The following is a 26,205-nucleotide window of genomic DNA, read 5'->3' as shown; positions in this document are numbered from 1 at the left end:
ATAACATATTTTAATCACTCGACGGCACTAGTTACTACACAAGTACAATAAATCGGGTGAGCTAGCCTGAGAACTGAAATCCATTTAGAGCATTTCATCCTCCACATTGCCGTTTGTGGTCTGAATTTCACAACTGAATATTACTATGTGTGTATTAGGATGAATCATCATATTCCTGGGTACAGTAAATTAACAGTATATGTAAGGAGAGGAAATAGCCCTCAACCTCATCCATGAGTCAAATAGTACATTCCATTATATATTGCTGCATAACAAAGATCCCAATAAAAACCCATAGAAAGGACAGCTAGTGTAGCATCAGGCCCAGCGAAGCCCCCCAAAACGATGGTAGTGCAGTAACGCTTAATGCATGTATCAACAAATGCTAAGCAATAATAGAAAAGCAGCCAGCCAAACGCCCGATGGGCACAACACACCTTGTCTGACACAAGCCGACGCTACAATTATCGTCTTAGAATATTGTTGCCTTTTTTGTTATTTAACGAGTGAAGGGGTCAAGTGAAGTAATTCATCGAACGAAAATACAATTTTGTTTGAATTCAAACATTATTATATTATTATGACTTCATAATGGTCATTATTAGGTTGTCATTTTTAAACAATATCTCTATGGCAACCACCCCTGACACCTCTGATTGGCTAGAAGTATACTTATGAGATAGGGCCACCCCATAGTCACCCGGAATATAATTGCATACGCTACGACGCCAGCGCCATACCATATTGCCACTGTCCGTCCCCGTCTCTCGCTAAAAGCCTTACTCCCGTCTGGTCTCATTCAACTTCGGCTCCTCTTTCCTTTGAAATCATTAGGAGACATGACCGGTTTTTGAGATGAAGTGGGGGTGGGATGTTCTCCCCCATGCGTAGATATGGGACGAATGTTTCTGAGGGCCCGCTGCGCTCTATGGTTACCAAGAGCATGATTTGAATGCACGTTTGGTTTGTTTTTAGATGTTCATATCTGATTGGGCGAGTTCAGGGTTGTGTGGGACTCGGTGTACAGCTGATATCTGGTTCTTCTCTTACACATATCACGGAGGGGACTGCACAGGTCAGCGGTGTGGGAGAAGCTCTTAGTTTGATCAGATGGTTTAAAAGATCAAGAAGGGCCCTTTAGATTTAAAGCCCGTAAGCTGCGCTCAGTGTCACCGTGGCGATAAAGCCACTTAACTTCAAGGGAAGCACTGCTTACTCGTCTACAGACCCCTCCACCTGTCACCTGGAGCTCCACAGCCTCCCAAAGACAAACTTGACTAAAAAGGAAAAATGAATAGGAACATGAAAAAAAAATGTGTTTCTTGCCAGACATCCAAAGACTTCTTATCCCCGCCTTGGCACACCTTCTAGGAAATGGAGGGACGGATTCTTCTTGGCGCTAAAACTTCACAAACACAGAGGGGGGCAGAGAGAGAGAGAGTGAGAGAGAGAGAGAGAGAAAGAGAGAGAGATGGTGAAGGAGAGACTGACAGAGCACGAGAGAGAGAAGGGGAGCGAGAGAGAGAGAGAGAGAGAGAGAAAGAGAATTGGCATGACTACGCATTTCGGAGACCCGTACTAGTTTGCGGTTTAGCAGTGATTTACAGTACAGCAGCCATCCCATTTCAGGGTATTATGGACATGCATGTTGGAAACAAAGGCTTAGCATCATGCAAATATAAATATGCATGACAACTTCAAACACTCGTTCTGTGATGCTTGTGGATCCTAGCAATACAATGTTGCTGTATTTTCATTGTCATTATTTAATGCCTTTACACACAATCATTTGTATTATAGTTCATACAGTTTAAATATAATGTATGAATGCATATATGTATGTATGTATGTATGTATGTATGTATGTATGTATGTATGTATGTATGTATGTATGTATGCATGTATGTATGCATGTATGCATGCATGTATGCATGCATGTATGCATGTATGTATGTATGTATGTATGTATGTATGTATGTATGTATGTATGTATGTATGTATTAGTGGCGGCTGGTCGTTTTTAAAGTGAGGGAGGAAGGACTGCGCGCTTGGTTGCCATTGGCCTGCTTGCACTGTTGGTGTATGGTGGCATAAGAATGTGAGACTCAAGTTGTTTCAGGGTGTTTTGGTGAACTACAAAATAGTAGGGCGGGATAGTTATGTGAATAAATTTGATACAAAGCCACCAGTGGCATCACTGTAATTTGAAAGCTGGTGGGCAGCATGTCTTTGAAGTGGACCACAAGGGCAGAAGGAAAGGATGCAAAGCCCATTAGTCAAATCAGACCTACTATTGATTTGTAAAAGTAAATAAAAAAATCTTGGCCTATTTTTGCCCAGTTATTGGTTGTTATTGGTTGTATTTTAGCTATGTTTATTTTCAGTCACAATTGTTTTAAGAAAAGACTGACCAAAAGTGATGCCATTTAAAATGCATCATGCTCTGAATCATTCACCCGTTCCACACCATTTCCACAATATCAAACAGAACGGTCAGAGTAACAAACTAGTAAAAGAACGAGAACATTATTCTAGATTCAACCTGATCTATAGGCATGGTGCCTAGCAAGGAAAGTCGCATAGCAACACCAACGTGAACTTGACACTAGTGGTGGCGTTTGGTTGCCCTATCAAGATTTTTCACATCAGGGAAACCATGAACAGCCCACGTTGGAGATTTGCCATTATTCATTAGAAAACAGAGCCAGGATTACAGTCTTTGCTAGTAATGCTACCAGTAAGCCATGAGTACCTAGCAAACCATGTAGCACCCACAACACTGATGTTGCCAGTGTTGTTGTCTTTATGGTCTACCTTTTTCTTTGGTCGCTAACTTAGCACTGTAACTCAATGAATGGAATGCTTTGTGTAATTAAACATGAACAATGTCCTCTGTTTCCAATGTTTCCGTTGTACACTTTATTTGCAAATGTTAGGATCTCGTTATCCTTCAGATGATTTCACCTGCTTTGCGTCACTGAGGCCACGTTTATACGTAGCAGGGTATTTATAGAAACGAATATTTCCCCCCCTCCGTTTTCAAAAATAACATTGTGCACACAACATCGTTTTCAAAAAAGTTGTCGTTTACATCAAAACGCATAAATACGCCGTTGGGACATTATAACTATGCCAAACCTATGGGCGGCAGTGTAGGGAGAAGGATAAAGCCATGCAAGCCAATCAGAATCCTCAGAATCAACAACAACGAATAACATGAGCGTCTTCCTGTAACAAACAAACTGTAAACATAGGGCGCTCATATGACATTAAGCATTTCCTGGCGCATAATGTGACGTTTCAGAACCTAAAACCCCGTTTCTACCCGTTGACACGACGACACGTAACCGGCGTTTTCAGAAATCTCCACTTTGGCCGGAGTTTTTTAGAAATGATCGTTTTCTGTGACAAAAACTGCGTTTTCGTGTAAATGAGAGGCCAAACCATGTGAAAATATCTGCGTTTTCCCTTCGTGTAAACGGGGCCTAACTGAGCGGCAATGCAGGCAGAGCGGGTTTGTTTGTTATCGACAGCGTTGCCAGATTGGGTAAATTTCCCGCCCAATGATCCCGCCCAGCCTTAAGAGGTTAAAAGTAGCCCAATTGGGTGGGAAATCGACCCAATCTGGCAACGCTGCTCACCAGCCAGGGATCCTGCTGATTGGTTCATAGCGCAACGCGACTAGATTTTTGCGCGAATCAGACGCCTGTAAGGTCACACCCACTCAGAGGAGGACTTTCCTCCTCTCTCCCATTGAAACCCATGTTATTTACCGGCCGCCAGTACTTTTGGGGAAATGAATGGGAGTCAACGGAGGCTGAGGGAGGACCTTCCTCCCTGAAGTAATTGTCAAAAGGCGATAGGGGGTGCTAATGTCCCTTTACCCAGGGAAACGAACATTATATATTCAAAGGCATTAAAGTAGTCATATTTAAGGGCATTAATTCATTACAGTAGTCTGGGCAATCTACATGTTTTATTCTCAACAATGTTAAGGAGGATCTTCCTCCCTCTCCTCAATGGAGAAGCCTCCACTGGTATGTATGTATGTATGTATGTATGTATGTATGTATGTATGTATGTATGTATGTATGTATGTATGTATGTATGTATGTATGTATGTATGTATTTATGTATGCATGAATGTATGTATGCATGCATGCATTCAAGCATATGTGTATGTCTCAATTCAGCCACTTCACGTGGTAAAGCAGCTCTTTTCACCAGCCCCTGGACATCCTGAGTTCTTTGTGGCATGGATTCCAAGGTGCTTTAAAAACAGTCCTTAGAGATTCAGCTCTATGTCCACATGATAGCATCGTGAAGCCTCTGCAGATTTGTCGTTCTGCAAATCTGCAGTACGTTCCCCCACATCCAAAGGTTGTGGGGGAAAAGGTCCTCTGACTGATCCGGTGACTGCCAAGGTCATCAGACCAAACTGAACTCTCTGGCCCTGTTTACGCCAGAGAAATATCTAGATTTATTTTCAAATGTAGATCGAATCTAGACCAAGCACAATGTTTCAGAGGAATTGCTTAGTGTGAGTGTTAGCTAAGCATCTGACTGGAAAACGGTTCTGCAAAAGATTCTTTCTGGACCTAGTTATCAGGAGTTGATTTAGATCAGGGTCTCAAACTTGCGGCCCAGGGGCCAATTGAGGCCTGCCGGATGATATTTTGTTGCCCCCTACTTGACATCAAAGTTTTGTGTTAGTGTGGCCCGCGCGTTGTTGTCAAATGCACATTTTTGCTGAGTGGCTTGCCATGCTTTTTTATCACTTGTGACAGGGTGGTTTTGCCAGGACAGTCCCAATTTTGAGTTGCGTGTCCTGAGTCCCGACAAAAGCCAAAGGACGCTAAAATGTCCCGTTTCCACCGACCGCTATGAAATGTCCCCCGTTGTCAGCGATTACATAGCCAACGTGATCTAATTATAGCCCGATCATTAACTTAGATTGGGTCAGTTGTGTTCCTTTTTTTTGAGGAATAATTGATGCGGCCCAGCCTGACCCAGACTCTACCTCCAGCGGCCCCCAGGTAAGTTGAGTTTGAGACCCCCGATTTAGATGGATCGTTAGCGTACACTATAACTCTGGATCGTCTATGTTTCTCATACAGGTGTTTCTGTATGTTTAGATGGAGAATACATCTCTCTTTGCATCGCAATCTCAGCACTGTTTTCAATCACAGAAAAGACAACTACAATAACTAGTATTAATAAATGGTTTAAGTGTTACCATTTCCCTGTGAGAAACACAGTAAGCAATACAAAGTGAAAAGCCCCATTCACCCAGATCCTACCTTGTATCCTATCAAATTTTTGATTATTCATCTGAAGTCTGATTGGTATGGCTACTGTCATCTTGAACCAGTCAGCCTTTTCTCCTCTGACCTCTGTCATGAAACAAAGTATTTTTGACCACAAAACTCACCACACGGCGATCCCAGGAGATCAGCAGTCTCTGAGATACTCAGCCCACAACCCGTCTGGCACCAGCAATCATTCCCCAGTCAAAGTCACTTAGATCACATTTCATCCCGTTCTGACGACCCGAACAGCAACTGAAATCTCTCTGCTGTGTCTCCATGCTTGAAAGGTTGACTTGCAAGCCACATGATTGACTGATTAGATATGAATGCAACGAGCAAGTGTACACATGTAACTTTTTACGGGGGCGCTGAGTCTTCGTTGCTATCCATTGTCTTGTGGCAGAATAAGAAGAAAAGAGAAAGTGAAGAAAAGAAGGTGCTAAAAAAAACAACAACAACATAAAAAAAAATACAAATAGAGGTAGGTTTGCAGAGCAGAGGCGATTGTTTGAGATTCTTGATTTTGGTTAAGATTAAAATCCCCCCACCAGACTTCTGTAATCAATTGGAGTTGTGACTTGATACGTTTGTTATGGCCTAACAAAGTTGCCATGGTAACTGGAACCTCTCTGGAGCATGACGTGTCTGCATTACCTGGGAACAGCCTTGCCATGCTGCAGTCCCAAGCCGTCTCCCCACAGCTTCTCAATTTCCCCCTGTCTCCATTCTCTAACAACTCCTGCTTTACAACCGGTGCTCAACCTCTTCGAGCCTCTTACCATGAGAGATAGGGAGAGAGAGGGGTAGAGATATATATATATATATATCTATATATATATAGATATATATATATATATAGAGAGAGAGAGAGAGAGAGAGAGAGAGAGAGAGAGAGAGAGAGAGAGAGAGAGAGAGAGAGAGAGAGAGAGATTTATTTTATCCTTGCTTTGGATAAAACTGTCTGCTAAATTAGAAACAGGAGACATGTGCAGTACAAACCCAAATCTGCACTTTTGCTTATGAACACTCCCCAACAGTCCAAGCTCTAGTCTTCACAATAATTCAGTACAGGCCAGAGCTGAGTGTGGTACACAAAAGACACATAATACATAAATTAGGTTGTTTGCTACAGTTGGCACACGTTAAGGCGCAGCATTGTGTACAAATGCAATGATATATTGTTTACGCAAACGAAAACAACGATGTGACTTCAGACAAAGATCAATCTATGTTGCGTAAACTAACTGAATATAGCATATATAATATGACATGTACTTCCAAGGTTGTATAGAGCAATTGTCAAGGTACAGAGTTGTGCATGTTGGTATTTCCTGTACTGCATAATCAATGATGTATCCTGACCATTTCCTTAGTATTATAGAGTATTTAGAGCCATATTAAGATTAAATTACTTAGCCGTGATATGTTTGTAATATTATTGATTTAAATAGTATAATAGTCATGATAATAACTCAACATTATGAAAAAGTTACAAAAACAGTGTCAAACTATACAGTTAGAGTAAAACAGTACAGAAAAAGACATCAACTGTTGAGGATCTGGGGGATGAAGACACAATTCACCTCAAGATATCGTGTACCTTACAGGTTTGGTTCTTGTGATGCTATGCGAGCAATAGCGGCAACAAAATGCTCTGGTCGCAAGCTAGCTTTACATTGTGGCTTGTCGGCCAATACTGTTGCTGTGGCTGCAAGATATATACTATACTTTGTGCCTGTGTCAGCTTGCCTAGTGATCACCATTGTGCTACGCTCAAATCCCCGAAAAAATAATAACATTTATTTCAAAAAATGTCAGCGGGATTACATTTTTTTCATGATTTATTTATTGTATGCATAAGTACACTTGGCCACTGAAGAGTTCATTGAGTCTTTTGAGCAGGTATAATGTTCAAATAATTGTGCATTTTAGAAATATTATAAAAAAACATAAGGCATGTGGTTTTTGAGACGTTTGCATTCCAGACGTTTGCATTCGTTCTTTTTGTGAGGCAACACAATAAGCGGCATTAATCATTTAAGAAATCTTCTCATATGCCAATTCTCAGCTAGCTAATGAATATCTGAATCCATCGGGCCGGCCTAGTATTGTTAACAGACATTGATCATTTGGGGGTGGGGGCATGTTAATACAAATCTCAGTGGAAAACCTAATACACCTTCAGAGCTGTCAGCTTTAACAAATTACGCTTTCACAGTTCTTGTGTTAATAGTTTGTAAAAATCGAAAAAATAAAGTAGAAAGTAGAAAATAAAAGGAGGAGTGATTAATGGTGTTGAAGATGAGTGTCCCTGGGTGCTGACTGACAAAGGTACCGTCCTTATTATGAGATGAGGTTGGAAGATACCTCTCTTGGGTTGTTATTAGAAACAAATCCCACTTGATAAAAACAACAAAACCCTGCAGATGGAAACAGGGTAACTCGTTTTCAGAGAGACTGCCAGAGACTGTGTCCGTTGATAAAATGCGTTGAGTATAGCTGCTTATTAGGAAATGGAGCTATTTCAGATAAACTCACCTTAGTACTATAATTTGTTACGATAAAATAAATACATTTTAAGAATATGTTGTCTTCGAAGGAATTCAAATGTTTTTTCAACCCCAGGTGACATATCATTTATTCATAATCTGTGTGTGTTTTAAACACAACAATGCCATTTGTTTGTCTCAACTATGATTTAGCATTAACGCTATACCTCCAATCTAACACTGTTCAGACCAACGTGCTTATGCTCGCTTTTAATTTGAATGTGGTTATTGATATAGTAAAAGAGCCAACAAGATGCATGTTGCACACAAACAAACACACACATAATCTCTCACCCTCTGTTACTCCACATTTCGATGGCTTTGTCTGTTCGACTTACACTCTTCATCTCGACTGACCACCAGCAGAAGCCCCATCTAATGTCCCTACAAAGAGCCCTTGAATGAAACAACAAGCAAGTGTATACGACCACTGTGACCTCTGAGGTTCACTGAGGTCACTGCAGTAAAATGGAGTAATTTATTTAGCGATTTTACGATTTCTGCCAAGTCATAATTGTCAAAAGAAAATTGCTTGAGGCTGCAGTAATTGGGAATACAAAAAAGGTCTATCCTGGAAGACATTAATGAGTTAGAGCTTCTCTGCTGCTTAGCTGCAAATTAAATGACCATGACCCTGAAGAACACCTCTGCCTTGTCCTTTCCACTCAGTCAGCTGTCATACAACGCCCTCTGTTTCTGAAACTGTTGAAGGATAAATAATAGAGGCAAAATTGGGGTGAGACATGGACCTTATCCCTGTTATCACAAGCTATTTCTTTGTATGGTTCATCCAGAAGTCTTGAACTTGGGTTTTCTGGCATAATGAAAACCAAGTTTAGTCTCCAGATAATTGCAAAACAAATAACAATCACTCATACCAACTTAGGCATTATTACTGTGAAAAGGAGCGGCATAAAACTGTTAGACTATTGACTTTGTCAAATTGTGCCTCTCAGATGTACTTTATTCCATTAATTTGGTGTCCTCTGTGTCAGCGAGAAAGCGGCACCCCTGCCAGAGTACTTTCCTATTTTACAACTAGCTGTTTATCATCTTTTGTATCCTTGTGGTGTCTCTTGGTGTCTTGCCTTCAGAGCTGGACAGTGTAATATAAGGTGGGCATTTAAGTGGGATTTGAAGCCAGTGCTATTCCCCATAAGAGCGGCTGCATTAGGAGCCACCAGAGAGACTTGGTCTGCCGTATACCATGCACACTGCTCAGATGGACAGCGGCAGGCATGGCCTATCTAACACAACGTCAACACCTATTTGAAAACAATATATTTTTCACCCCCAGTTTTCAAAGAAAAATGTCGGTCCACACCATATTTGTTATAGAGAATACCTCTGTCCACAAAAGTCAAGACAATCGATTTGAAACATGCCAATAGGTGACAATATAACTTTATGTCAAACACCACAGATAAGAGGAGCTTCTTCTTGAGCGGCGAATACTACCTCACACAATACTACCTCATACCTCACAATGTAAGAAATTATTTCATCAATTTCTTACATTTATATAGAGCTTTTCAAGGTAACCAAAGCGCTTTACAGTGAAAAAATCACTTTACAGTGAAGGGGGAACCTCCCTAACTATCAACCAATAGTAATGCAGAAGAACCGCTAGGTTGACTCTTGTAGGTAGGTAAAGGTAACATGTAGGTAAACCTAACAGTATGAGCCAAACCTTAACAAAACGGGAGTCCGCCGTTGTCTGTACATTTTTGGCCCATGCTCAATCTGTGAAGCAACAATTGCGACGTGTAAATGGAGGTCATGATGTTGTTTTCGAACTCCGTTTCAGCAGTCCATACAAATACACAGATAAGGGAGTTTCATAGAAAAAATCATAGAGTTTTCCAAATCTTTGATTTGAGTGACATGAAACCGTTTTGGTTTGGACGACAAGTCCATACCGCAAACGTAATACGTTTTTAGAAATACCCAAGACCTATGTCGGCCGCATTTCCTTCTGTAAGCATAACACAGAACTGAAGGAAACATAGAAGGATTTACTCTGTCATAACAAGCAGAAACAAACTATTGCCGCTTCTCTGCTGCTCTGGCTGTATGCAATGTAATGTTACTCTTTTCTAGGAATTACGGTCAGGAAATGCATTGTGCATTCTTTATTTATATATTTTGTTTTGCCCGTCTTTATTTAGTTTTATTTTTGCTCCCATTCTTTATTACCTTCTGTTACGAATCACCTTTGGGTCACACCGGACCGAGTAACAGACTGAAAGTCACGTTGAAACAGACGTTTTATTTAGTAGACGCTGCCTTACACATGGCGGGACGGTTATTAAATCAACGAAAGGAAAGATAACAAAACAGAAAGGTAACCCTAACTAACCCTAACTCTGGGGGACCCAACTTGTCCTACACCGAAAGTAAAAGGGAATGTGAATTAGCCGGGACCTATGTCTACTCTGCTCCAACCTAACTTAAAACGTGAAAACAACCATCTCCTAACCAACAACGTATAAAGTGAAATGAAAGCAATAATGTTCCCACATGGGAAAAGACGGCGCTGGACCGTAAATTACTTAGCACAAGAGATAACAATTCACATATGAACGATCGGTGGCGTGCGGGACCAGGAACAAATCCCCCGCGCCTTGCATTCTGGGCTGGGCGGTCTCTATAGGCGACGTCAGGCGACGGCAGGAACAACCAGCCTATAGGAGGAAAGGAAATGCAGAACAGCGCAGCTGCGCAAAATCTCATATTTGCCGTATAGGAACGTAACACCCCCACCCTTAAGAAAATAAATTGGGGGTTAAATTTGTAAAATCAGGCTGAATGTTTACAAAAATACACACATACACAAATGTACAACATTTCTTTTTTTCTTAAGGAAAACATCTTAACACATTATCGCGCCCTCTAACGCGTCTAATGTGTCTAATCGAATGTGTCAAACACACGGGTCATGAAGTTAGTACCAAGGTCCGTCCGGACGGTCTTCGGGAGATCGAAGAGGGAAAAAAACCACAGCAGGGCCTTGATGATGACAGGAGCCGTGATTCTACGCAGTGGAATTGCCTTGGGAAAACGGGTTAGACTACGCATGATAGTCAACAACCACTGGTTACCAGATTTCGTTTTAGGCAACTGGCCGACACAGTCCAGAATTACGTGCTCGAAAGACTCCGACCCAACAGGAATTGGTTGCAACGACGCAGGGACAACAATCTGATACGGAACCCTCCACTCATCTTGCGCTGAGGCCGTAAGAGGCCTCCACTTGCGCATTAAGACCCCCATCTCTAAGGAAAAATAGCCATGAGGCGACTGCTCAATGTCCTCAACGGACATAAGTTCAGAAACGAGCGTATCAAGAGAGGGGTCATTTTTCTGTTCCTTGCTAAGCAGATCTCGGTCCACAGACAGTTTAGGAACAGCATGGGACGACAGTGACTCAGCAGTCTGAGTGACAACACTATCGTGAATGAGTGAGGGTCTCGCCATGGCACGCGTAACGACGCTAGATGCGAAAACCTCAGGGAAATTAACGGAAAGGTCATCACACGTTAATTTTTCCGGAGATACATGAGACACGATAGGGTCAGGTAAAACTTTGCCACCACAGACATCGTTACCGAGTAGCATGGCTACACCTGCGATAGGCAGAGAGGGACGTATACCCACGGTAACGGTGTCAGTAACCAAGTCCGATTGGAGGGAAATCTCATGCAGAGGGACATTAACGAAACCAATTTCAAAACCACGCACAAGAACGCTGCAGCCGGTAGACGTCATGTCACAGAAAGGCAACGCATTTTCTAGCATGAAGCTTTGTGAAGCCCCAGTATCACGCAAGATTTTAATCGGTACGCGCACACTAGGGTCACCGGGTAGGGACACAAAACCGTCCATAATGAAAGGCGCAAAACAGGGATTTCCACCATCGAGGTCTTCCTGAGAAAGAGGCGGTTTAGCTACACACAATCCGACCTCTGTGTTGAGCAAAGCTGCCCTGTTCTTGTTCCTCAATTTAAAGCACTCCGAAACAACGTGACCCTGCTTTTTACAGTAACCGCAGGTCGGGCTGGTAGATTTAAATACCGACGCACGAGGTGAAAAATGGGAAGAATCAGGCACGGCTTGTTTCGTAGTCCTAAACACAGTTTGAGGGCTGGAAATGTTTGGTGGGGGTTTAGAAGCAGAGGGGAGACGCTTGTGCGTAAGCACATACTCGTCAGCGAGCACCGCTGCACCAGCCGGCGTAACCTCCTTATGCTCACTAACATGAATTGCGACTGATGTTGGCAGACAATTCTTAAAGTCCTCCAGAATAATAAGATCCCGAAGGGCTTGGAAGGTTGTCACTCCCTGCGAGTTTAACCAGCGATCGCAGAGCATTTCCTTCTCTCGAACGAACTCCACGTACGAGAGGGCCTCCGGTTTATGATAGCCGCGGAACTTCTGCCGATATGCCTCTGGCACCAGGGAATACATACGCAGAACAGCCTGCTTGACCTTCTCATAGTCCGCTGCATCTTCAAGAGGCAGCGCAGAGTAAGCCTCCTGCGCCTTCCCTTTAAAAACGCACTGGAGCGTCATGGTCCAAACCTCCCTAGGCCATTTGAGGGTCGTAGCTACCCGCTCGAAATGCACAAAGAATTTGTCAACCTCATCCTCACGAAAAGGTGGAACGAGACGGATATTACGGGTAACGTCAAATTGTCCCGACTTAGAGTGGATATCAGCCTCACGAGCCTGGAGATCCATTTCTTTAAGCCGCAAAGCTTGATTAAATTCGAGTTCCTTCAGACGTAACTCGTGCTCTCTATCCCTAATATTTTTCTCTCGCTCCCACTCAAGTTCCATTTCTCTCAACTGCAAACGTTTTAACTCCACTGAAACTTCACTAGGGGAAAAGGGCTGAACTTTACCTCGTGTAGGTGACGTAGGTTCGTCCACAGGCACTTTCCCAAACACCCCACGGTCCCGCAGGTGATTGATGAGCCCCTCATGGAGCTCAGCCTTGGAAGGGCTACCACTGACTTGAAGCTTGTAGTGGCCAGCAACCGTAAAGGTGCGGCCACACCAGACGCGTATCTCGCGTACTTCGCGTATGAAATCACCATTTTTTCCATAGGGAACCATTGGTTTACGCGCGTATTACGCGTATTACGCGTATTAAGCAACATTTTACGCGCGTATAGCGCGTATGTGGCGCGTATATTTACGCGCAATACGCGCTATACGCGCGTATATCGCGTACATTTCAAGAGTTCAAAAAATTGAACTTTTTACGCGAAGTACGCGAGATACGCGTCTGACGAGACACGCATTGCCCAATCAGCGTTGAGCTTGACCCGACGTCACTGGCAGAGAGTAGTGAGCTTGGACAGAAGCATACGGCCGACATCTTTCTTTATTCTGTGTGGAAATAGTAACATAGTTACGCCATTAAATGCTTTTATGGAAACATTTCTAGCGAGAAATGTGCATTTTACTTTCATAATGTTCACTCGGTGAATGTGAAGGATGTTTGGTTTGATAGTTATGACGAAGAGGGAACGCTCCGTTCACTTGCATGTACAGAGTCTCTGGTTACTAAGCAACCTCAACGTCTTGGCGGACTATTTCTCTGCTGGGAAACACACCAGACACACCATGTGAAGTTATTTAACCAGATTATTGTTATTTATATCCGAGATTATTTAATCTAACCCGATCTAAACTCTATCACCCAAACACGGCAGCGTTGGGGTTTCCTACCTCGGACTCCAGCGCAGCCACGGCCGACAACTTTCTTTATTCTGGGTGGAAATAGTAACATAGTTACGCCATTAAATGCGTTTATGGAAACATTTTTAGCGAGAAATGTGCATTTTACTTTCGTAATGTTCGCTCGGTGAATGTGAAGGATGTTTGGTTTGATAGTTATGACGAAGAGGGAACGCTCCGTTCACTTGCATGGACATGGACTCATCTAGGCGAGTGACGTATGCGCGTATGGCGCGTATTGCGCGTATGTGACAATTTTTGACACAAAATGGTCAAGCAACATTTTACGCGCGTATCTCGCGTAAAAATTACGCGAGATACGCGTCTGGTGTGGCCGCACCATAACAAGGTCATCACGCGTAATTGAAAACAGAGCCTCCTCCGTAGGAGCGAGGGTAAACGCGTGTAAATCAAACATAACTGCGAAAAAAAAAAAACGATCGCTAACAAGGAAAAACGCGTAATTGGGAACAGAGCCTCCTCCGTAGGAGCGAGGGTAAACGCGTGTTGCGAGGAAATAACCCGATCGCAAACAAAGGGTGACAACAGCACACTAAATGTGCACAATGCACAGTGCGACCACCACAAAAGAAAGATTTTCCCTACAGGAAAATCGGATCGTTCAAAACTCACAAATGGTTCAAAGACCGGCTACGAGCCCCCATTATGTTACGAATCACCTTTGGGTCACACCGGGCCGAGTAACACAGACTGAAAGTCACGTTGAAACAGACGTTTTATTTAGTAGACGCTGCCTTACACATGGCGGGACGGTTATTAAATCAACGAAAGGAAAGATAACAAAACAGAAAGGAAACCCTAACTAACCCTAACTCTGGGGGACCCAACTTGTCCTACACCGAAAGTAAAAGGGAATGTGAATTAGCCGGGACCTATGTCTACTCTGCTCCAACCAGTGGCGCCACCATGGGGTGGCGAGGGGTGGCTAATGCCACCCCAAAATCATCCTTTGCCACCCCACTTGCCACCCCAAAGACAATTTTTATTATGCATATTTATTTGAAATATATAATGTAGTCTAGATTTTCTTGAATTCACAATAGTTCGTAATGTGAAAACGAGCAGTAAATGTAGTAAATGCGCTGCGTAGCGGTTGTCAATGAAGTACGACATAATATTGTGTGGGGAATAGGTATTTTGGCGCCCCCTCTGGCTGCAGGCGCACACCTTTGCTCGTATAGACGGAACGAAACCCTCACTGAAGTTCGTAGGTGTATGACGTCTTTTTATCTTTCTGTTTTTGCTTATTTTCTATTACTCTCTTCTTTTTGCCTTTCCTCCTTTCTTTGGTTCATTCCTTACTGCATTGTTGCAGACTAAGGAACTAACTTTGTGTTGTTGTGGAAGACGGGGAGGCCTTCATGAAGAGGGTCACATCTATTATTCACAGACGCTCAGCAGACAAGCATCAGCAACCGTTTGTCACCAGAGAGAAACACAAAGGGGTCAATACTGTACTCCTCGCACCGTCCCCGCACCGTCGCCACCAAGACTTCTCTTTTTTGATCCGCACACTAATGCACTCCTCAGGCTACAGCCGTGTTCTCAAAGTCTTGTTTTGAGACTCTTGTGCTGTGATTGGATGCAATCTCAGTTATATTTATTTTTTCCTTGGTTTTGTGCGCATTCAAGTCTGAATGTCCTCAACATGGCCCTCAAACCAGCCGCAGTATTTACTTACAAGATCTGTGCAGTGTGAATACATTTGGCTATTGATTTTTATAAATATAACACACTGTTCCTAAGTGTAAATACATACAAGGTATTATATTCAGAGTCCCCATGACTCATATTCCTAAAGTTAGTTTGCACTGAAACAACGGAGACGTGGTCATAACCTACCTAATCTACCTCATTAATAAAAAATAGAAAAAGGCGTTTGCTAATTAACGCGTTGAAACACTGTTGGGGCACTGGGAAATAATAAAAATTGTCCAACTTTCCAATAGAATCGGTGTAATTAGAGTTTGATCAGAACAAACAATGACATATACAGTATTACTTTGGCCGTGTTTCCACAGAGTTTCGCAGGCTTTAAAATGCTCAGGGGTGAGGTCACGGCAAACACAACTGCTGTTTGTGTGTTCCTATTTTATTAAATAAACAGTGTGTAGTTAAAATACTCAATGAAGGCCATACTATTTCAGCCAACAAACAGCAAAATGATGCAAAACATGTCATTGATTGCACTTGGTGTAAATTACATCTTATTACACCGATTATATTGGAACGTTGCACAACATTACACCACCGCCCCCCCCCCCCGATGTGTTCATTCAGCGAACGCCCCCTAGAAAGAAGGCTTTGGAGAGCCCCATGAGACGGATAGAAGGAATTAGAGGGCTGATATTAATATTAGTTAATTAAATTTGCCAAGAAAGGCTACGTTTTAATAGGCCACCCTAATCCAGGTGTACCTATATACGTTGCTAATATAAAGGTGTTCTCAAACCAATTGAAGATGCAACAAAGTACCATAGTAACGACGGTTCCCATGGTTTCACACGGTTACTATGGTACATGCCACGAATAGAGCTCAGCAGGTTAGTAGGTGAGGGGCTAGGGTCTCTCTCCATGATGTCACACCTGCTTCTTCACACAGCTGGGTTGCTTACTTAAAAGGGATTCAGGTACTGGGTAATACAACACATTGACCATATATTCAGAATGTGACAAGTGCCTCAAAATAAGACTGTTATAATACGTGAATTGAATTGCCAATTAAAAGAACTTGCCAAATAAAAATTTGATGCATTGATATAATTATGCTTAAATTTAAACATTACGCAAAACACATTTTCCATCTCAGTCCCCGTTTGCACCTGGTTCCCCTTTCTCCACACACAAACACCTTTAATAACCTGCTACTGTAATACGCGATTGGAACCGCCGATGCAACTTTAGGTAAGAGAGGCCAAGGCTTTAATCACAAATATCTCAGCATATCTCTTTTAGCGCATTCTGTGGTTAAGAAAAAGCTTAATAGAGAACTGTTTCCGCAAAAACAAAGAAGTCTGTGCATTTACATCATCCATCCGGAGTTTGAGTCTCCATCGTTAAACAGTAACGTGGTGAATGGGCCACACACATGGGGCAGAACTTCTCATACAACAATATATCAGAGCAAGCGGTTCACTTTAAAGTAGCATATACATTGAAACAACGAAAAATGAACGTTGTTATCCAACCCAATGCCTTCTCACATTGATCTCAGTCATTCACAGAAGTATTCATCCCTTTTCTTCTTCATACTAATTTTCATTTAGTTCGTTAGCTTTCTCCCACTATGCTATGATACTTGATTCAGTCATCTTCAAACAGAACTTGAAAGTCTTGCATGTGTTTTTTTTCAGTGATGTGAAAGTGCAGTTGAAATACACAATATGGGGCTGGGGAATTATTTGGGTGTTACACCTCCCTTGGCTATTCACAATCCACCTCCTCCTATTTATCTTCCTCAACATACAGCGAGAAGTAGGGTAGAACTAGTGGGCTCCTAATCACAGTCTGACTTCCAGCTTTTGCTTGGGTGTTGTTCTCATACAAGTTTATGCGCTCCTCCCAATTCTGCTTTAAATCCTTTAGCTTTCTTGGCATCCACACATTTTTGCTTTATTCATTTTGGGCTTATTATTAACAAAGTGATTTTTTGTTTCAGGTTCCACTTTATACAATTGTTTACTTCTTCAAGTGTCAGTCTCCCTGATTCTTTCAAATAAAACAGTTTTGTTAAAGACACCATAGAATGACTCACCGGTTCAGTTCCACAGTCTTATTATCCTCAGTCAACAATGCTACAGAATGAAAACACACTGCTGGCAACAAAGATTCCTTTAACACATTTGGGGGAACTATTTAAATAATTGAGTGTCAAATCACATCTCTTACATGTAATGTTCAACGTTTATTACCACTTGTAGTGTACTGCTTCCCTACACATTACGTAAGCAAGATAAGGTTAGAGTGTTTGCCTTCTGAGCTTATGCACCATGCTTTCTTCAAGGGGTGAATAAATATATCAATGATCAAGATCAATGCAATAATTTGATCTTGATCATCTGTGTAATTAGTTAAATATATTTTGGGGACGATCTTGAAGAATCTGTAGGCTATTGTGCAATACAGGTTTCACATATCAAATAATACATTAAACAGTCAAAATCAAACTTAATTTCACGTATTAGACACACAAAATATAAGATGAGGACATCAGCCGAGCATCTTTGCCAAACTACTTGAAGGAAACGCTGATACAAACTCTGACAAGAGTTACTTGCAAGTACTGCAAGTAACTCTTTAGTTTGACTATTACATTTACATTTACATTTAGGGCATTTAGCAGACGCTTTTATCCAAAGCGACTTACAATAAGTACATTTGTCATAAGAAGTGCATCAATATATCGCTGTCGGTACAGAAAGGATGTTCATAGAACCAAGTGCAAGTACCACAATCGCTAGGTTAATCAATTCCCCGTATTACAGACATGATAGCAGCTGCTGCAGTTGCTAATGCCCTGTTTACACCTACCCGATAGTGGGCCCCGATGGTGCCCGATGGCTAAATCAGCAGCTATCGTTATAACATCGGGAAATAGTGTGGTTGCATCGGGAAACACCGTTACTCTTCCCGGGAACATCGTTAGACAACGGGAAGAAACGGGAAGAAATGCTCAATGATCGGGCAACAACGGGCAACATCGGCAAAGAACGAAAATGTTTGTTAATTTTGGGTCTATCGGGGTAGAATCGGCTACCAGGTGTTTTTATGGGCTAATCGGCTATAATCGGGAATAGAACGGGAGTATAACGTAAGACATCGCAAGTCGTTCGGGAGTTTTCCTGGAGTACATCGGCTATATTCGTTAATCTTCCGCGCTTTATCGTGTTTTAACGTCTTTATATCGGCAACCTAAACACACGAAAGACCCCCGAGAGACACCCGACGTCTCTAGGGAAGACATACGGAATAGCACGTTTATTACACGAATGCACACGAATTACACCCGATAGAGTCACGCTATTTATTTTTTACCCGAATAAGACCCGATGAAAGCCAATCTAACCCGAATCATACAGATTGCAGGCCGAATTATACCGATGGTCTAACGAGAAATAACGATTGTGACCAGATTGTGTTAAGGAGACCCTCGATCTGTCACTTGGTATAAATAGGGGGGGGGCGAAATTTTGCTTCAGCATATCTCTTTGGTAACCAGATGATGAGGATGGATGTCCTGATGAACCAAAGAAGACTCAGACTAGAACTGATGAACTGGCAACTCCAGCTCAACCACCAACATAATGCTAACAATATGCTCATGGTTAGAGTTGCAGAAGAACATAGTCGAGTTCACCAAAGAAGAAGACGTAGAAGAACATGGTGGGTGAGACCCTGGATTGGGAGAAGGCTTGAACTTGGCCAGTACAGTCGTCTCTTGGAAGAGCTGAGGTTGGAGGATGTTCCAGCGTTCCAGAACTTCCTCAGAATGGAACCTGAGCTGTTTGTTGAGATCCTGAACCGTGTGAGAGACAGCATCTGGAGGCAGGACACTTTCTACAGGAGAGCTCTCGACCCAGGCCTTAAATTAGCCCTGACCCTGAGGTATCTAGCAAGTGGGGACTCCTACCACTCCCTCATGTACTCGTTCAGAGTGCCCGTGTGCACAATAAGTGTGTTTGTGCCGGAAGTATGTGAGGCCATAGTTCTAGCCTACAAGGATGAAGTGATTGCATGCCCTGCGACACCAGCTGAATGGAGACCAATAGCTGAAGAGTTCTCCAGAAGATGGAATTTCCACCACACCCTTGGAGCCCTAGATGGGAAGCATATCGCCATAAAGTGTCCGAAGCATGCAGGGTCAAACTATTATAATTACAAACAGTTCCACTCCATCATTTTGATGGCCCTTGTAGATGCACAGTACAAGTTCTTATGGGTAGATGTCGGTGCCATGGGTTCTGCAGGAGATGCCAATGTGTTCAACCACTCAGAACTGAGGGCCTGTATCGATGACGAAACCATAGGATTTCCACAACCTGATCCACTTCCAGGTGATGATGCAGACCTGCCATACTTCCTAGTTGGGGACGATGCGTTTGCTCTCAGGACTTGGATGATGAAGCCTCCAAGCGACACCTTGCTGATCCAGAACGCATCTTTAATTACAGGCTTTCCAGGGCTCGTAGAATTGTGGAGAACGGTTTTGGAATCTTGTCACATAGATTCCAGTGCTTGTTAACAACCCTCCAGCAGGTTCCTAGTACGGTGGAATCCATAGTCCTGACCTGTGTGTGTTTACATAACCTGATCCGGATCAGACATCCCATTGAAGGTCTGGTCAGTGTGCTGACCAGGAACGTGACGATCAACAGATGGTTGATGGAGCCTGGAGGGATGACGTGAGGCAACTCTTGCCAATCCGTGGCCCAAAAAGGGGGAGGGAGTCTGAGGAAGCGAAGATCCAGAGGGATTATTTGAAGGCTTACTATTGGTCACCCAGGGGTGGTGTACCATGGCAGATGGACATGATATGAAGTGATCCATGACATTGTGTTAAAATGCAGAACATTGTGTGAACATTGTGTAAGCGAAGGACATTGTGTTTGTATATGAACTGTGACCTGATTAGTTTGAGTGAATTTTTTTGTCATTTGGTGCTTTGTGTCAAATTTGTGTTGAAGTGAATATATGTACTATGAATTTGTTAATAAAAAAGAAATCAATATTACTCCTGGTACTAAGAATTAAATTATTTTTTAAAGTTCATAGTCATATTCTTAGATTAATATTTATGCAATGTCAGGAATTAATTAATATTGACCCATAATTTTTTTTAAAACAACGCAAATTTAGAAAAGAATATGTTTTGCTGCCATGAATATGTTTCAGAATTTTTAATTTCTTATTTATAAATATATTTATTTTGAAGGAATGAACACTTTTATAGTTAAAGGGACACATCACCCATTTAGAACCGGCGTCCTATCATTATGAAATCGCTATTGTAATATAAATATATATATATAAATAAATATTAGTCTAAAACAGTCTCCCCTCGGCCTTCTCCCCAGCTGGAGAAGGCCAAGGGGACGCGTCAAATGACGAGAAGGCCAAGGGGAGACTGGTTTAGACTGATAATTATTTATATTACAATAGCGATTTCATAATGATAGGACGTGTGATCCGTGTGATTTGATAATGATAGATCGCTGGTTATAAATAGGTGAAGTAACCCTTTAAATTAGAATGGTTCATTCATAATTGGTTTTCATTTTTATAGACTTTTTATTAAAATAGTATATCATAAATGAACAACTGTAAGGGAAATTTTACAATATATTATTACAAATATTACAGAATATTACAATTATTCATTCCCATAAAAGGGGAAATAATTGTTTTAAAATAATTTATTAGAACAGTGGGGGATTTATTAGAACATAATAAAAACATATCAAATAATTTCAACAATATAACACTAACCCAATCACACTAACATATAAACAACATCAATTATCACATTACAATAACACTAGTCCTGATACTCATGCTCCGGGGGGTCACTGGGGGTCTCCAAGTTCGACCTCTCAGATGCCAACTGGGCCATAAAGGACAGGGAGGACAGTCCGGAAATGTTCAGTGCATCCAGCTGAGTGGGAGTGCTGGAGGATCTCGGTGCAGTGGTCTCAGGTCGTACCAGACTGGCTTCAGGTCCAGAAGGCCCTGGTCCCCCCCACATAGAATCTACACTAGTACTCCTGGGAGGCGCCATGCCAGTGTAGTCAGCCCGACGTCTCTCCTGCTGGGCTACAAATCTGGGCTCGTGGTTCAACGGATTCTGTAAGAGGTGGAAAGATGTCTGTGGCATGGGCTGCATGATGGGCTGTGGAACAGGGGTGGTCACCTGGGCTGGCTGGTCAACTTAGTTCATCAGGAGTGCAAAACACTCCTGATAGAATTGTGGCTGTAAATGAGACCGGACACGTGTCTCCACCATAGAAGCCATGAACGAGCCAAACATGGAGCTAGTTGGAATGTTCACTGGTTGTTCCAGAACAGACCGGACCTGCCTCTGGAGGGATTTGTTGGCATCTTGTTGTTCCTGCAGCTGGGCCACCAAATCCATAAAACCTGTAGGCTGGGTAGCCTTGCCCTTCCCCTTCTCCTTCCCCTTGGTGGAACGGTCGGTGGAGGTCGAAGGGCCACCTGTGTCTCCCTCGGGTTCTGGCTGTGTCAGCATGTCCATCGGCTCCGACATGTGACCTTCATCTGAGGACCCATCCGAGGACCTCGGTGCTCTGGACACGGTAGCTGAGGGCTGAGAAGCTGCTATTTTCTCCTTCAACTGGAAAGACAAAATGGCAAAAAAAAACATTAAGTGACATGCAAACAAATTTTCATGGACATGGCATCAGGAGTATATAAATGGAATATAAATGCAATCACATGTTATTTATGTGATACCAATCTTGTTACATGTGATACTTACACTATGAGCCACTCTGGTTGGCTCACGGACGATGTGATCCAGGAGGAATTGAAAGGTGGCCACCAGGTACCTGTCCCTGTCCGTCTTGCTCATGTCAACCTCCTGCCCTGAGACTGTGTGGAGGAGTTTCCCAACCCGAGTCCTGGTAGAATGGTACCACCTAATGAGCTCCTCATAGCTAACTCCAAGGTCCTTGGCCATGTCCTCCCACCTCCTCTTCTTCCTCTCCGTGTTTTTAAAATCCCTAGAGCCCTTCGTATATATCTCTGGGTGGTCCTTCAACCAGTCGGCCAGCAACTGCTGCTGATCATCGGTAAGGTACACCGGCTTTTCACGCCTCCTCTTGGTTGGCACATCGGCCTTGTGAGTGGCCTCAGGCTGCTCAGACTCAGAGCTAGCTGGTGATGCTGGTGGTGGAGTTGGTAGTTTGGGAGATGCTGCTGGGCTCGGCCCTCTGGGTGATGGAGATGAGGTGGAGGCTTCCCTGGCACCCATGGATCTACCCCTCCTGGCCTTACTCTGGGAGATCATCTTCTTTGGTCCCATTCTGGTAGTAGTTATGATGAACAAGGTTTTAATTTGATAATCCAAATGTATGAGAATAACAAGATGTGCACTGGTTGGAATTTAGAAATATTAAACGAATCGGCTTAGAAAATCGGGGGTTAAATATCCATCGCGCGGACGCCCGACTGGTCATGCGCGTCGGGTCTCGGACGAGTCTATTCCGTGGGGGATCGGGTATCTATCGTTACGCATCGGGTCTCTTCCGCTATATTCGGGTCTACATCGGCCGGAATTCGGCCGGAAATCGTGGCTGATCGAGTCATCACCCGATTGTTTACCATTATTCGGCTTATAATCGGGCTGGGATCGAGACTACATCGGGTCTTTTCACCAAAACGTGGTAACATCGGGTCACTTCGGGTGTCTTCCCTGGCATGAATCGTTATGTTATCGTTATAACATCGGGTATGTGTAAATGCTACCCCGATAAATTGACCCGATCATACATTTTTAGCCCGATGTCACCCGAATCACCACGACTTCCACATCGGTAGTCTATCGGCCATTAGCGGCCATTAGCGGGATGGTGTAAACGGGGCATAAACAGTTAAGTGCTACAATACAATACAATACAATACAATACAATACAATACACTACAATACAGTGTACAATGGTGGTCAGAAGAGGAAAGGTGGCTATGCAGAGTCGAGGTGAACTCTGAACAGGTGAGTCTTGAGTCCTTTTCGGAAGATAGTGAGCGACTCTGCGGTCCTGAGAGCGGCAGGGAGCTCGTTCCACCACTGAGGCCCCAAAACCGAGAAAAGTTGTGACTTTGCTGATCAACCTTTGCTAGCTCTTATCGATGGAGGTTCCAGTCGTCCAGCTGAGGTAGTCGAGCGGAGGGATCGAGCAGGGGTGTGTGGCTTTAGCAATGCTTGAAGGTAGGCAGGGGCAGTTCCATCGACTGCCTTGTATGCCAGTACCATCGTCTTAAATTTGATGCGAGCTACTACATGCCTATATAGTGACTATGCCTGTGTCACACGTGCGTGCGTGTGCGTGCGTGAGTGGGTGAGTACGTTTGTGCGCGCGTGCGTGTGTGCATGCGTTCGTGCATTTGTGTGTAAGACCCCTCAGCCACCCTGGCCGCGCTGCCCCTGTATGAGACGTGGACTGAACACAATCTGAAGTACCAGATCAAGTGATGGGCTAATGGGCTCTGCTCAGCCCCTCCTGCACGGCCGTCCCCAGACCAGCTGCCCCGGCCATACGTCAGAGCCATCCATGAACTTGATGAATAAATGATATGTTCTGCCTCTGAAGGATTAGACGGCTAATCTCTGGCTGTGTACAACCGGCTAGCAACCTGGGTTTGGCAATTTTGAAGTCAAAGCACGATATTTAGACTCACAGACACAGTCTAATCGTCCATTAGAGTCTCCATCTGATTCGGGTCTATTGTGACATGTCTTTTGGTGGTTGAGACTTTTTGGGATAAATGCTTTTGACAGTGTCAAATTAACTTGGACACCAAGGGCCTTTTATATTAACCAATACAACTTTTATTTGAAAAAGTCCCCATCCAGAACAGAGCACTAGACATGACATGAATCGGCAATTTAGGTGACACAAGTCTGTATATATATGTATATGTTTTTAATTGTATTTTTATATTTTGTATTATATGTTAAATTATCCTTATTATCTCTGACAGGTAAAGTTGATTACTTACCAAGTTATTGTAGCAAAAATACACACATTTGCTCAAACGTGATCAGTATCTCCTTTTAATCACCTAGCATCCCTTTTACCATCACATGTTCCAGAATGCTCCCAGGCACCAACCCAGGCACAGACTGGCAGCTTTGGATGCTGGTTAATGTACCACTTTAAGAGATAAATGTTCCTCAGTTATTCCATGTGTTTCCCAATTTTGTTGCTTTTTGTGGCCGTTTCTACTTTAATCAGATGTTGTTTAGACTGAAATGGTTTCAAACGATAGTCAGCAATTGGATCCTGATGAAGGGGTCAATTTGAATTTACACATTGCCACCATTTACGAGCACCCACGGGCACTCTACTGTTCTCCATTTGGAATGGCCGGCTTCACGCCAGCCAATAGAAACCGAGGAGTGACTTTTTTTCTCTCTTAGCTCATGGGAAACCAGGACACATAGACAGCACCATCACAATCACTAGACTCTACATAGATCAGGAGGAGTGGGACACCATTCATCCCTCTGTTCCCTGATTAAACTGAAAAATTGAGGCTGAGATGAGGAAGAGGCAGCGGCAGCGGGAGTGGGTGGTGGGGTGGGGTGTGGGATAGGGTGGGTGGGGGGGGGGGGGGGGGGGGGTGGACATGGCAGTTAATTCCTTGGGTGTCACTGTGGGTCTCTGTGTTTGCCGAAGTCCTCGTGCACGCACACTCATTACGAAGGCCTGTGTGTTTGTAAATGAACTCCATCCGTCATCATTTAATTTGGCATTTGCTTACTGTCCTCCAGCATTTCATTTTGGATTGGACCGCTATCTCACTGAGGGCATTTCAAGTAAGAACCACAGATTAAAAGAGGACTATAGATAGTTAGCGGACACAACCTGTACATTCTGTATGTACCAAACAGGGATTTCAAAAACACCCAGAAAACGTGAACGTTCGCTGTGTTACGACGTATGTATTAAGTTATGCAAATGACTTTATGGTGCACCCACTCAAATGTAATTGAGAGATACATTTCATCGCTCGCAGACACTCGCAGACATTTCATCGCTCGCAGACACTCATGGTTTGACTATTGTCGAACCATGAGTTGCAAGTTAAAGAAAACACAAATGTTTATATCTGCCAAACCACAGCAGTAAACATATTGGACAATTTACCGGAGGTCTTCCTCCGGCCTCAGCCCTACAAAATAAAGTCCTCCTGGTGGAGTAGGAGGAGAAGCAGGGCCAGAGGTGACACTGACACAAATTGAGAACGGAAAAGAGAGAAGTAAGGTGAAAGAAAGGAGAACAAAAGAGAGAACAGAGTTACTCGAACTACAGATGTGGTTGTCCCGCTAGAGTTTTGCCACATTGCAGAACATTCCCATTCAGCGTTTAATTGAATGTGTCAATGCTTCCAGGTCTGCAAGGGTGGCTCTTGTGTAACCTCTACACATATACAATGTGTCTGAACAACACAAGTACTCTCTGAATAAACCCATCAATACTCGCGGCTTTTTCACCATAAAATATGTGTGAGGCTTTTTGTACCCCTGGTACCATTATCAGTATATGCTCTTTGTACCCTGGTGCAATTAGAAGTGAAAGCTATATTTACCCTGGTACAATTCACTTAACTTTATTAAGTATCACTTACCAAGGACCACAAACTTCTGAAGTTTTTGCTTTTGCAACACCCTTCCTACTACTCACCACTCAGAATTTCTCTCATGCCAACTACATCTTGAAATTATACAACACACAACTACATGTGTACTGTAGCTTACACTGATGAGGCTAATTTCATTATGCAGGTCAAAAGTCAATGTATTTGCAACGCAAGGATTAGTTTGTGGTGTTAGCCAATAATAAAAC

General features: G+C 43.1%; 1 protein-coding gene across 1 annotated transcript; it reads right to left on the bottom strand.

Annotated features, from left to right (window-relative positions):
• Positions 1-21,019: 21,019 nt before the first annotated feature.
• LOC115541385 (uncharacterized) lies at positions 21,020-23,127 on the bottom strand. Its single transcript, XM_030353073.1, has 2 exons — positions 22,116-23,127; positions 21,020-21,971 (listed from the first exon to the last, which is right to left on the bottom strand). Exons 1-2 carry the CDS (start codon positions 22,659-22,661, stop codon positions 21,549-21,551), a joined length of 969 nt encoding a protein of 322 aa, XP_030208933.1. The 5' UTR covers positions 22,662-23,127; the 3' UTR covers positions 21,020-21,548.
• Between the last annotated feature and the right edge of the window lie 3,078 nt (positions 23,128-26,205).

Source organism: Gadus morhua, chromosome 4 (genome assembly GCF_902167405.1).
Source record: "Gadus morhua chromosome 4, gadMor3.0, whole genome shotgun sequence".
NCBI classification, from domain to species: domain Eukaryota; kingdom Metazoa; phylum Chordata; class Actinopteri; order Gadiformes; family Gadidae; genus Gadus; species Gadus morhua.
Note: the sequence above shows the minus strand (reverse complement) of the source record. Positions and strands in the feature narration are given on the sequence as shown.

What these genes read in the sequence shown, in the direction of transcription:
- LOC115541385 (XM_030353073.1), bottom strand. Translation starts at nt 22,661, where the DNA reads ATGGGACCAAAGAAGATGATCTCCCAGAGTAAGGCCAGGAGGGGTAGA. An exon ending in CAACCAGAGTGGCTCATAGT is followed by an intron (nt 21,972 to 22,115) that starts GTAAGTATCACA and finishes TTGTCTTTCCAG; the next exon opens with TTGAAGGAGAAAATAGCAGC.